This window comes from Desmodus rotundus, chromosome 1, assembly GCF_022682495.2.
Source record: "Desmodus rotundus isolate HL8 chromosome 1, HLdesRot8A.1, whole genome shotgun sequence".
NCBI lineage: Eukaryota > Metazoa > Chordata > Mammalia > Chiroptera > Phyllostomidae > Desmodus > Desmodus rotundus.
This window is the reverse complement of record NC_071387.1, coordinates 162,969,979-162,983,613: the sequence shown is the minus strand read 5'-3', so window position 1 is coordinate 162,983,613 and position 13,635 is coordinate 162,969,979. Positions and strand designations below refer to the sequence as shown.

The 13,635-nt window shown below is 41.2% G+C and overlaps 1 protein-coding gene and 1 pseudogene across 2 annotated transcripts in view; both read right to left on the bottom strand.

The window, feature by feature from the left end:
- DMGDH (dimethylglycine dehydrogenase) overlaps positions 1-13,635 on the bottom strand; it is a 61,823-nt gene that overhangs the window by 38,458 nt on the left and 9,730 nt on the right. For both annotated transcript variants that reach the window (XM_024563558.4, XM_045197907.3), the window contains exons 5-7: positions 11,255-11,459; positions 2,469-2,717; positions 445-643 (exon numbers count right to left, since the gene is read on the bottom strand). In XM_024563558.4, coding sequence (XP_024419326.2) covers positions 445-643; positions 2,469-2,717; positions 11,255-11,459 — 653 coding nt within the window. The remainder of the gene's footprint in view (positions 1-444; positions 644-2,468; positions 2,718-11,254; positions 11,460-13,635) is intronic.
- LOC112307506 (prostaglandin reductase 1 pseudogene) lies at positions 3,888-6,029 on the bottom strand (annotated as a pseudogene).

Sequence of the window (13,635 nt, the reverse complement as noted above, 5' to 3'; positions counted from 1 at the left end):
AAACAAAAACAAACAATCATGTTGGCCAAACATGAATTACGGTGAAAATATCACCAGGTATGTTATACATTAGATTTTTTGAATTATCCTTTTTACATCTTGTTATGAAAACACCCTGTAAAATTGGAGCCAAGTGACCTATCCAACATACACAGCATAAAATGAGACATAAATAATGGAAATGGCAGGTAATATGCAGAGAGAAATTTCCAGGAAATCATTGCCCTTCTGTGTGCAAATCTTTAGAAACGTGTACAGGTGATTAAACCATTATACAGTCAGCATTTTAAAAGCACATTTTTTGTTACTCCCACTTCATTGGTCATGAAAGGGAAAACTCTCTGCCCCTTTGCCATTTTCCATTTTTGGCCTGAGACTGTGGGATAAGACTTATCTAAAATACTTGATTCTAAAATGAATGTTAAATTACATGGAGATACTTACCCAAAGCCTATGGCCACCCAGTAGTTTCTGAGCCCCTGATGGGGACCCACCATGGGCAGAATGTCAGGAGAGTAGGTGATAGGGCCATTGACGATATTGATGATGTCGGCCTTTTTCAAGACTGGAACCATTTCCATGGCAGCCTCGACATGTTCCATGATTCGGTCTAGATCAGACTCAAAGAGCTCCTTTCCAAACCCTGAAAGGACATGATGTCGGGACTAATCAGGATGCCACAGCTGCAGTGGCAAGTACCCTAAAGTGATTCGAATCCCTGCATCAGCTTACACTTAAAGATGGCCTGTTAGGAAGGTACTTCCTCTTTTCTTTTTAAGTCTAAACTATATTATTGGAAACGACATTATTTCTTGAAACAATAAAATCATGAAAACTAAACATTTCAGTTAATAGAAAATTTAAATTTGTACATGTTAACAGTTTTCAGTATTTAATCCAATCATACTTTAAAATCACAAATGACAATTGTTTAGTTTGATAAGAGAGATCTTTTATCCTTTAAATAACCATAAAACCTGCTCCATCCTCCCAGGTGAGGGCAATTGAGAGTGTACCCAGTCATGTCAGGATGCTGGGCTAATGGGAAACTGCTCTAGGATCCAAGATGGTGAATCAATAGACCCCTTTTAACTCCCAGTGGAGAAGGGATGGCATGGCGGCCTTTTCCCTGAGCCCACTCCCAGACATATCTGAGGGCCAGGATTCTGAGAAAAGAGTCAGAGCCTGGGAGTACAGTCATCTTCTCCATCCTAAAAGGCACTGTGATTGAAGGCAGGGTCACAGATGACCTTCTTAAAGAACGTGTCCGCCAATACTGATGATTCTCCCACCCAGCAGCCGGCAGCCTCTTATTGCTCCTCCTCCACTGCGTGGTGGTGGGTCAGGGGCATGGAGACCTGCAGATCACCAGGACTGAACCACGACATGTGGCACTCAGGGCCAGCCCACAATCTGGATCTCCCTCCAGCTGCAATTACTTAAATATTTGTCTAACATTTATTTGGGGGAGAGGTTGCCAGCATGAGGCAGAGCAAAGAGGGAGGCTCCCAGTGGCGGATTAGCCCTCCCTCTGGGGTCAGGAGCTATTCTGCTTGGGCCCAAATGTGCACAGCCCACTCAGCCGAACCACAGCCCTCAGATAGCTGGCCCAATGTCTGTCAAAGGCAGTTTTGTGATCTCTTGTTGTGACAAGGGCAGAGGTGTTCTTCAAAGAATAAGAGGGAAGGATTCAGTCCCTATCTCAAGTAGCTTATAAAGTATAATTCTAAAATGTATAAATTCCTCCATTTCTTTATGCCCCTTTCATAATCCTTAAAATATCCCTTAAAATAATTCAGTTTCCCAATGACATTTTAGCTACTTCCTTAGTTGACCCAATCTCTAATATGGCTCTGTTAAAATGTTTCATGGGGGAAAAAAAAAAACCCAAACAGGTCCTTTTCCCTTACAGAACTTGAAAGAGAAACGATGGTACCTCCTGCTTTAGCCCAGAGGCTGAGCCTTTTCCTCATCCACTTACGTAGTAGGTAGGACTTCGTGTGTAGTCCTACCCTACCCTGCACTGCGAGAGACTCCAAGGCTTTCATTCTTAGCAGGCTGGGTATCCTGTCTCTGATACCTGTCTGTATTTCCAACTGTCAAAGCGCAGTAGCAGCCACATCCAAATCTGGAAACTAGACCCAGCAGGAGGGGGAATAGGAAAGAGTGTGGATGCAGGAGGTAGGTGTGGGCAGGCAAAAATTACCCAGAGCCTCCCAAAGCAGTGGGGAGCGTATTTCTTCGGCTTCTCCACCACCAACTGCCTCTTCTCTCTTTCCTTACTCCCTTGCTGTGATTATTCAAAGGGATAAGAGAACAGAGGTTACCTCAGACCCCTCACCACTAATATCCCAGGTATCCTATAGTCTAGTATTATGGCACTGTCTTATTCTATGGCCAGCCCCCAGCCTCGGGGAGGATAAAATGTACATGTCTAATAAGCATATACTTTCATTCGCTAAACTTACCTGGAGGGACTCCGTCGGTGACCCACGAATCCTGAACTTTCATCTTCTCCTGACTTTCATATGGACCAAACAAGAGCCCATCCCTTTCCTGTCGGAGGTAGTAAGACCCTTCCAGGTCACGGAGCACAGGGAGTTCTCGTTCCAAAGCTTTTACCTCAGGGATAGTTGAAGTCACAACATACTGATGCTGAACCGGAATGAGAGGATGCTCCAGTCCAACCATTTTACCTACTTCCCGAGCCCAAAATCCTTAAATAAAAAAATCATGTTCAAATGTCACCACATATATAAACAAACCACATCCGACACTGATAACAGCATTTCATATCAGCATGAAATCGTAGACGTCAATACTGATGGAAAAGTCTAAAGGATGTCATAATGACTTTTCTCTGTCATTGCAAAATCAAATAAGGGAAAAGAAGACAAGACAATCTTGTACATTGCCCAGAGTTTTGAAGATAATTCTGTAATCTAAGGGAATTCTATTCATGGAAAAGTATTTTGCCTGTAAGCAAAGGTGGGCAGTAAAAAACCACAAAAAATATTTGAAGGAAAAAGTAATTCAAATCTATAAAAGATACCACTGTGGATAAGAAAGATAGTAATGAACGGACCCTACCTACTTGCAGAACAGGGATGACCCGCCCCAGGCATGGAAGAGACATGCCCCCACCCTCACCCCCTTCGATGTGGCCTACATAGCGCCAAGTAGTCCTGGACAAAGCCCGGAAAGTCAGCCCCTTCTGCTCCTCAGGCCCTCCTTGATGCCTTGGATTCCACCAATACAGAGCTGTTCTGTTAACTTAAATTTGAAAATGCGTATACTTGGGGAGAGAGACCACATTAAGTTTTCTCTGTTATTTTAAAAGTTTAATTTGAATATGTTTGTAAGATCCTTTCTTGCAAAGGGCACGAAGGTACCCGGAGTCCAGGGCAGGAGGGAAGAGGGGCCACAGCCAAGGGGAGAGGGCTCCCAAACAGTGGGGGCTCCCACAACCAATGTTTCTCACTTCACAGTGCACATGGGGACTGTCTTATTGGTGGAAACGAATGTGACTTTTTCTTTTGCAAAAGATTGAACCAGATGACTTGTGGATGAAAGAACCCTTGATTCTACCCCAGGTGACTCTTCAGAAAAAAGATGTGGAGCTCAAGTCCAGAGAGAGAAACAGACCTACCCAAGGTCACAAGGGGACACCCTAGAATCATCAAATCTTATTGTGGTTTTTTTTAATTTTTTTATTGTTGTTCAAGTACAGTTGTCTTCATTTTCCCCCATCACTCCCCCCACCCCAGCCATCCCCACCTCCCAACCTCCATCCCACCCCCATTTGGTTTTGTCCACGTGTCCTTTATACATGTTCCTGAAAACCCTTCCCCCTTCCCCCCCATTACCCCCTCCCACCTCCCCTCTGGTTACTGTCAGTTTGTTCTTTCTTTCCATGTCTCTGGTTATATTTGCTTGCTTGTTTGTTTTGTTGATTAGGTTCCACTTACAGGTGAGATCATATGGTCTTACTGCTTTTCTTGCTGCAGGAAGACTTTATTTTAAAAATCCAAGACTCCTTTACTTGTATAAAGGTATTTTAAAATCTAAAATGATAAAAATAATTATTTCTCATGGATGTGGTGTTGCTCACCTACCAACGGATTATTTGGGGGTGGGGAGGAGATTCTATGTGCGTGTTTGTTTCATAATTTTGAGTAATTATTCAAATGATTAGGGAATCTTATTTAAGTTATTTCCTTAGGAGTTTTACTCTCTTAACTTTTTAACCATTTCTTTTTCCCCCCATTTTTTCATTGCACTGTAATTTAACCCCTCCTCTACTTGGTGGCAGCTTTGATCAACAGAATTGACATGGTTATGCCCAAGAGCATGGTCCCTTTCCACATGTTAAAGTCTCTTGTGTTCCTCAGTGATGTCTAAAAGCTTTCTTCATATGACCTCACACATCTTTGTAGGCTTTATACATACTCCCGTGTGTTATCTTTTTTTGAAGCTATTATGAACAACAGATTTCCTTCCTCACTCTGTCCTGCTATGAGACTCACCTGCAGAGGAAGGGACAGTGTGGGCTGCCTGCAGAGCCCTGCACATCAGCAATGAGTATTTCTGGTGTAATCATAAGCAACAGGGGGGTTATGTTAGGACGTTCAAGTCACCAATTTCTGCAGGGAGGTAGCTAACACTCACTGGGTCCCTAATATATGCATATGCCAAGCATTATACTGGTATTTTAAATAAAAGTATAATATGTATATGAAGTAGATGGTACTATTCTTACTTTACAGAAGAAAAAAATCAGAAGTTCAAGGTCACAGAGGCAGTAGACTTTTGGAGTCCAAAGCCACTATTTTCTACCATATCCCAGAAGGAGCTATAGTAGGCAGTGAGGTGACTTGCTGTTGTTCACAAGGAAATATTCATTCTCTATTGCTAATTATATACTATTTAAATGTACTTTATTAGGTGGCTTAAACTCATTACAACCACTATTCTTATAAAATGAAGTCAGTATACATTTTTACTAAATGGTTCAAAAGAAATTGAGTAATCACCCAAAAGATTTCTAAATTCTATGTGTCATTTTTTTCATGCTTTCACTATCATTTTCCCCAAATTATCTCCTTCCAGTATTCCCATAAATGCAGCTGGCATGTCTCAAATTCTTCGGTGGTGTGTTCATTGTACTGGATTTCCCCTCTGCGACCCACGTCAGCAAATCTTTAGGAGCCTTCTGGCGGACCTCTCCTTGCCCGCGGCTGACAATGAAGCCTTCCGTGCAAAGCTGCTGATAGACAATAACCTCAGGAGGTGGGCCTGGGGGAAGTGGACGAGTAAGGTTACATGAAGAGATGGCCCCACATATAGCAGGTCTTCCAAATGTCTTCATCTGGGGGATAATGTTTGTAAATTCTCCACCTACATTATCAAAATAAGAATCATAACCATCAGAAGCTTTTTTCAAAGTTTCTTCCCAAGACTTATTGTCTTGTAGCTAAAGGCAACTTCAAATCCAAGCTTTGTAAAGCAGGCAACCTTATCATCGGACCCTGCTGCCCCGACAACTTTGCAGCCCTTGAGCTTAGCTATCCGCCCCCAACAGAGCCCACAGCCCCTGCTGCCGCATTCACCAGAACTGTGTCTCCACCCTTTGCTCCACAGATGTCGAGTAGGCCAAAGTAGGCTGTTAGGCCTGGCGTGTCAACTGTTCCCAACCTCAAAGACAGAGGTAATGTGTCTGGCCTCTCCTCAGGCAGCGTCTCCAGTTGTTTTCCATCAGAAATGGAGTGTGTTGTCCAGCCTGAAGGAGCCAAAACAATAGTTCCTGTTGGAAAGGCTGAATTTTTACTTCCTACAACTCTGGCCACTTGCTCCCCCATCATCGTATCACCCTCCTCAGTCTTCTGGCCGCCAACCTCATGTAAGCAGCCACAGTGAGGACAAAGCTTCCAGCAGGACCTCTCCGTGTTTTAACTGTCTTCATCTCAAAGTTACTGTTTAGGGTGGCCTTCAAAGGGCTTCTTCAAGGTCCAACTCTTAGCACGAACCATCCTGAAGCTCACGAGTTCGAAGGTTCCACTACCTAGAGAAGGTGGTTAAGATTGCGCAGCTGAGCACCCAGGGCCAGGATTTATGTAGGTCCCAGAGAGGGTGGGGCCTCTCCCAGGGCGGAGCTGGGGAGGAATTTTTAACCATTTCTATTTCTCCCTTCCCCCACCCCACCCTAGAATCTCATCAGGAGTTCTGAAGTCTCTGTCAGTATGAAGTTCAGAGCTAGACACAGAACCATCAATTCTGAGTCAGCCTGGGAACCCAGATTCTGTATTCTCACGTGCCGAAGTTTATTTCTACTTATCCATCTAAACATCACTCTGGTCTGTTGTTATGTTTTGGCCTAAAGCCTGAGTTGGTCACACTTGTACAATAGCCCCAGAAATGGGTATCCATTTGCAAACCAAAAATTTTACCTGTGGGCATGAGAGCTGTTTATTGGTCTTTTAATAATTTAGAGACTTAATTTATGAGTGCTGGTAGGAAGATGTGAATTACTAATTCAGGATTTTGTAGGAAAAATAAAGTAAAGCCACATATTCTAGCTATATGTACTGGAGGAGTTTTATGATATAAAAAGCCAAAATATTTGGCCTAGTAATTCAAAGCACTGCAATATTCTCAATATATTTGTTTCAATTAAAAACATAAAATGAATAAAATAAATTCTGCCCCATTCAAAGGTATTTATAAATTTCTGAGTCTAATTGCTTACTTATTAATGTACCTCATCATTAAAATAAAGTGGAAACATATGCTTAAGTATCATGTAAGTATATTACTTGAAACCCCCTGGAATACTCGATGCAGCTTTACCCTATGCAGTGGTGTTTGTTGGCATTCTCTCCTCTATACGCCCGTCAAGCTAACCAAGGCCAAGCCAGGGTTCCACTTCAGCCCCCGCTAGATCACCCACCCGCCAAGCGCTCAGGGAGTAGAGGCAAATGTGGAGGAATCATCTAAAAAACACACCATTATCACGTGAAAAACACTGAAGAGAAGAATCAATAAAATAGTGGTTGTAAATGGCTTCTGATTACAAACAAATCATTAGTTACTAGAAATGGAGTTAAAATGAAGGGTACAGGTTTGTGGACAAGTTTACTGGTACTAGGGTTTACACAGTGGCAATGATGGTTATACAGTGACATTTACTGATGCAGAGTATCAGGCAAAATTAAGCAATTCTTTTGGCTGAACACGGGCTTCCCATTGGCATGATCCAATCACATTTCTGATTTACCATATCAGGAAAATTCTTTTTTTTTAATAATTATTTTATTGTTGTTCAGTTACAGTTGTCTGCATTTTCTCCCCACCTCTCTCCACCATCCCATCCAAACCCACCTCCCTCCCTTGCTTCCACCCTCCCCCTTGGTTTTGTCCATGTGTCCTTTATAGTAGTTCCTGAAAACCCTTCTCCCCACTGGTGAGGACAATTCTTAAGTAAAGTTTACAAAGTTACCTTAGGCTTAATGAGTCGATTGGAAATGAGGTCAAGAGAAACATTCACCACTATGCAAAGAAAAAACTTGCATCATCACTAATAACCCCTGCCCTGTGCCCCTGGGCTACACTCACAGGAGGGATAAAATGAAGGTAGAATGAAGCAGTTTCAAAAGCAAGACTAAAGGCAAGTTAGCCTATTGTGCGCCGAGAGATCGGAGGTGTCAGAAACTGCTCTTCGGCTCTGCTTTCTTAACAATGAGGTTACTTCATTCTGTCTCCTGTAGGAACACCAGTACAGGAGTGTTCCTCAATCATATTTTGCAGACTACTTGGTGCAGACAACATAGTACCTGGAATGCTTGTTTGAAATACAGCTTTCCACCAAGACCACCTGAATTAGAATATATCTGAAATCTGGGAATCTTCCCACAGTGATTCTTATGCACACTCACTTGAGAACCAAGCTTTTGGGGAAGTCCCTTTACCAGCAGAATAGGTGCTGGTTGACCATAGAGTAAGTAAAAGGATTCGGGTAATCTTAAGGCTGGTACCAAGTAGCTATGATACCCTGATGCTAGTGTCTCCCAGACCAGGCAGGGCACTGACTTTCAAGGAAATAATAATAATAATTATTATTATACTGAATTTTTTAGTGTTTTATGTTTGGTAAGCCCTGTTTTAAGTACTTTACATCATTAGCTCATTTACTGATCATAATAACTTTTTGAGATGGACACTATTATCTCCATTTCACAAATGAGCAATCTGCCCAGGTCCCATGGTTGGCAATACGTTGTCTCTGGGCAAGAAAGCACCGCTGCCCTGGACAAGGATGGAGACACAGCAGCCCACGGACATATGTTTTTCTTTTAGAGTTTCCTTCTCACAGATACCCTAAAGACTCAATAGCCTTCTGTTATGACTCCACGTACAGAAATTTCTAGCAGGTCATTGTACAATTGAGGAGATGACAGTGAGCCTTACATCTGGCATTTTGATTATATTTCCAAGTCTGCATCCTGGTTACTTTAATTAGATTTCAGAGCTGGCCTGAGGGCCTCACTTGAATTTGTGAGACATCTGGTCTCACTGAGCAACCCTGGAAAGCCTTCCATCAGATACACATGCTCAGATCGTGTTAGCATGACGCCTTCTGCAGGTGGTTGCTTTTATTCACGAAACTGATCTTTGTTAGTTTAATCTAGAAGGGGGTGTATCTAAACCTTTGCCTCCAATTATTGAGGCTTACCACTTGAGGAGCTTCCATACTTAAAATAAGGTGTTTAGTTTTAAAAAACAGACTCACAACTAACTAAACACACACCACTCACACTTTCCATGTACTACTAATATGTAATCAATTAGATTTTTTCCAGTAACTTTGCCCAGTGGAGAAGACATGGAGGAGGAAAAGGAAAAACTATTTGGGCCAGAGATATGATCTGAATGAGGTAAAGAATTAATGGAATATACAGGTGATGTATTATAAAATAGTACACCTGTAACTTTTATATACAGTTATTAACCAATATTACCCCAATAAATTTAATTACAAAATTTCAATAGCATAGTTCTCAATACAACTGTCAACAAAGAGTTGCCTGGAGTTACCCATGAGCACGGGAGCAGGAGCAGATGGCTGGGTGAGAGGCTCGGGGACAAAGATGAAAGGGGGCTGCCCTAGAGAACAGCTCTTCTGGTGCTGGCCTGGGAAAACGAGGCCCAGAAATTCGGTTGATGGTATGGGCCTGTGCTTCCCACTCCACACCGGACCGCACTCACTGTCAGCCTAATTCCTGGGATTTGTTTTCCCAGGCCAGCACCAGAAGAGCTGTTCTCTAGGACACCTGGCCATTGGCTGACCTGCCCCCAGCAGCCCCGAAGATTTCACAGCTGTACAGAATATGTTCTTCATCTGGTAACCAATGTCCTGGGTTTAGGTCAGATCTCTTCAGAAAGTATGCTTTTCCAGTGATTCCTTATTCCTCACAGTCCGAGGTTTAGGAAAAAAAAATATTACAATGGCAATGAATTATATTTTAAAAATTTTTATCCATTTTAGGAAAATAATTGAGATATGTGTTAAATAAAGGTCTTCTATGTTATTTCTCAAAATGCCCATCAGGAGTGTGTGGCTGCCTGAAACACTGTAGGGGGGAAAATGGTGCGGCTTACCCGCCCGTCTGAAACGAGTGCAGTGATCACTTAGTAATGCCTGCCACGGGCGCCAACCTGGACGTCAGAGTATGTTTGCTTAGTCTTTGCTGTAAATGTTTTGGGGGACTGAATTCATGAGACTATAAAGAATGTGCCAAGATTATAAAAAGTCCTTGCCACTTGGAAAAAAAGGATGAAGGATTTCGTTGCCCTAGATACTCTAGCAGAGTTTAAACCAGGGGTGCTCAAGGATGGTGAGGGGCAGGGGCTGTCACATGGGGATTGCAGGGGTGGGTGCAAGTGAAGTTAAAAAAGAAAGCAGTATTGTATGCCTTTGCTTTTAAGTTTTTAGGCAATTCATTTTATATAGCTGTGTTTTGAATTTCAAATGATATCAAAGAAGGCATGAGATTTTTATGCTTTTCAAATGAGGGACATTGGGGAGAAAGATTGAGAAATACTCATTTTAATTCTTAAATATTAAATACGTGATTTTTTTTCTAGAACCACTGAAAGTAATTTGTTAAAAAATAACATCAATCAAAGTTACAGTTCAGAGGAAAGAATCTTAAGGGCCCATGTTTCTTTGGTCCACATGGCATATCATTTGAGCTAATATATAATAAAGATTGTTTCCACTGTACACTTTAAACACTGACTCAAAGAGCTGGCCACAAGAAAGAGCTGGCCACAAGAAAATCAGTGATTGCCTCCTGCTTATTTTGGGTTTTAAGTTAACCCTTATAAACTATAGGTAAATATAAAGTATTAGCCCAATTTAGACTACATACACATTTTCACTACACATTTTCACTTACACAGGAATTTCTTTTTGTACGTGTGATAGTTGAACTAACCTGCCAGAAAGACTATTAACTCAAGGATCAAAAGATCCTGGTCCAAATCCTGGCTTTGACATAAGTGTCACTTTGCCAAGTGTCATGGCCTTTTTTTTTTTTTTTACTTTGGTTCCATAAATGGAAAATGAGTGATTTGTTAGATTATCTTAAACATTTCTTTTGGCTTCACTTTATTTTGAGTCTAAATTGTAGCGGAACAACCTAAGAAAAAGTTATGAAGTATGTTTAATAATGTTCTGAAAGGAAAATGGCTAAAAGCTTTTTGACTAGCATCCAATAATCACAAACGGATGAGAGAGAACACAAATGATCAAATTTACCCCCCAAAAGCAAACTGAGAACAAAGAAGATGCTCATGAATTTGAACACTAGAGTTTGGTTATTCAAAAAGAAAGAGTGAACCGAAGATGCTCATGAATTTGAACACTAGAGTTTGGTTATTCAAAAAGAAAGAGTGAACCTAAGGAAGGAAAAAGAAATATAATTTGGCAAAACATGGTCTGGATCAAAATAAAGTGGGGCATGGAGAAGAATACCAAGTTTCTGTAGATTACCAAGGCCAAGGACAGCGCTATCTCCACCAAGAGCTCAGAGATGGAGGGAGAGCTTTGTAGCTTAGAGACAGACAAAATGTTCGCCTTGGAAGCATCACAGTGTTTTATAACAATGTTCGCAGTATAAAACATTACTTTATGTCATCTTATTTCTTTGCCACTTTAAAAAAAGCTCACTAATTAAAAAAAAGATATGACACTTACCTGCAGCATTCACAATTCTGTTTGCTCTCATTGATCCCTGCGGTGTTTCAACATCCCATGTTCCATCTGACCTGGCCTTCAGAGAAGTCACTGGTGCAGGGTACTTTAAAAGGGCACCGTATTTCCTGGCCCCAGCAGCCAAGGCCATAGTTAGAGAGTAAGGATCAATATGACCATCTCCAGGATTATACAGTCCAGCTAAAATCTAAATCCATCATAAGAAAATATCCAAATGAGTATGTACTCGTTTTTCAGTGGCACTATATCCTGCAAGCAAATGTGTGATAGAACTGGACTTGAAAAATTCATCAGGGCATCAGATGGATCAGTCCGCACTTCTTTTCTCTGTGTCAAAACTCAGACTTGGGCAGGACCCACACCGAAAGTTAAGTAAACAGGCTACCTGAGGGACCCTTGCAATTGTCTCCAATATCCATTCCCCTCTCTGGTCATAGCATAGAAATGGAATGTTTGTTCAGACACATGTCCACTGAAAACAAAGAGTTTCCAATAGCTGCCAGCTCTTACTTCTAGCTGACAGATAAAACTATTCCTAAGTTCTGATCAATGAAATGCAAATGAAAGTGTCATGCGGCAGCTTCCACAAACCATTATAAAAAGACAACTGGCATATGCCTTTGTCTCCCTTCTTCTTTGGCCCTTCTTCCTCCATCTTGCTGTGGGATGCAGGGGTGATGGCTGGAGCTCTAGCTGCTATCTTAGAATAAGAATGTAAGAGTCACACCCTAGGTATGAGAGAGCAATGATATGGAAGATGACTGGGTCCCTGAAGTCTCTTAGAAAAGAACTACCATTCAAGTCTGGACTGCCTAAGTAAAAGAGAAATGAACTTCTATCTTGTTTAAGCATTATTTTAGTTTCTGACATTTGCAGTCAAATCTAACACTAACTGATCAATTATTTATATTTAATTATTTAATACTCTTAGTAAATTCTCATGGTAAATATATACCTGGTGTCAGAAAAATATAAACTTAACTCAGTCATTCGACAACTAATTTTTGAATAGCTGCTTTGTGGTAGGGCTGGAGGCTAGGCACTGTGGGGGGGGGAAGAGTAAAATTCAGATGCAACAGGGGCGAACACCGTGAAGTGGTATTTTTAGGTCTTAGCCATTCAACAAAAATCTGTTGGACACCAAATATGAGCAAGGAGGTTTTGTCAACTTTTTCTGTCTGAATCTACTGAGGTGCTCATCTGTTTTTGTATTTTATTTTATTAATGTAGTACTACATTGATTGATTTCCAGATGTTAAACCAACCCTGCATTCCTGGAATAAATTCCACTTGGTCATGCTGCATATCCTTTTTAGATGTTGCTGAATTCAGTTTGCCAGTATTTTGTTGAGAATTTTTGCATCGATATTCATAAGGAATACCAATCTTTCTTTTTCTGTGATGTCTTTGTCTGGATTTGATATCATAGCAATACTGGCCTCATAGATGAATTGGGAAGGGTTCACTTCTACTTTTGAAAGAGTTTATGAAGAATTGGTATTAATTCTTCTATAACTGTCTCATAGAATTCACCAGTAAAGCCATCTGAGCTTTTCTTTGTGGGAAGTCTTTGATTAATAATCCTCCTGTTATATGTTTGGTGTAAGAGGCTTTTGATTCTAATGGAATTCATATTACTGTAGCCTTCCAAATGTTACATTGGTATTTTATAACAGCTATATCATTATAGTGGTCCTATATCTATTTAATTTGACACCCTCCTCAAAAGCCAGAGAATATTCTGTCCACATGTCTTCATTGCTTAATGCCCTTGAGAAAAATCTGTGATGGTGAGAACTTCCAGCAAAATATTCCAGGACCCACATATAAACAGATACAAGCATATGCTCACTAGTAGTAGTGCAGGAATTTCAGTGCAGAAAATGCAAGGCCACACCAGTCTGCCATCACTGGCATCACACAGAGCCATAGACAAGAGGGTGCCAGTAGCTTGCAAAGACTCACAAGGGCAAACAGCCTCAGCACCTAGATCAATAATAAAAACCCTCGGGTATGAGAGATACTGCGGTCGTCACCAGGGAGAATCATAAGCCTCTGCTCCCCTGAACAGCTCTACCCAGTACCCTTAGGCAGTAAGTACAAAGGAGTCAGAAAACCTGGGTTCAAATCTCTGCCCAGCTCTTTTTATCTCGATGAGGCTAGGCCCACTATATAAACCATCTAAGCTACAGTTTCCTGTTTACATACTTATATTATTACTGTGAAGATTAAATGAAATTATGCACATTAAGGGCTTAGCATAGTATCTGGTATATAAATATGTGCTGTAGTTCCTGTAGTGTAGGTAGTCATTGTTATTATTATGCAAATTAGATTATCACCCAGCATAAAAAGACAAAGTT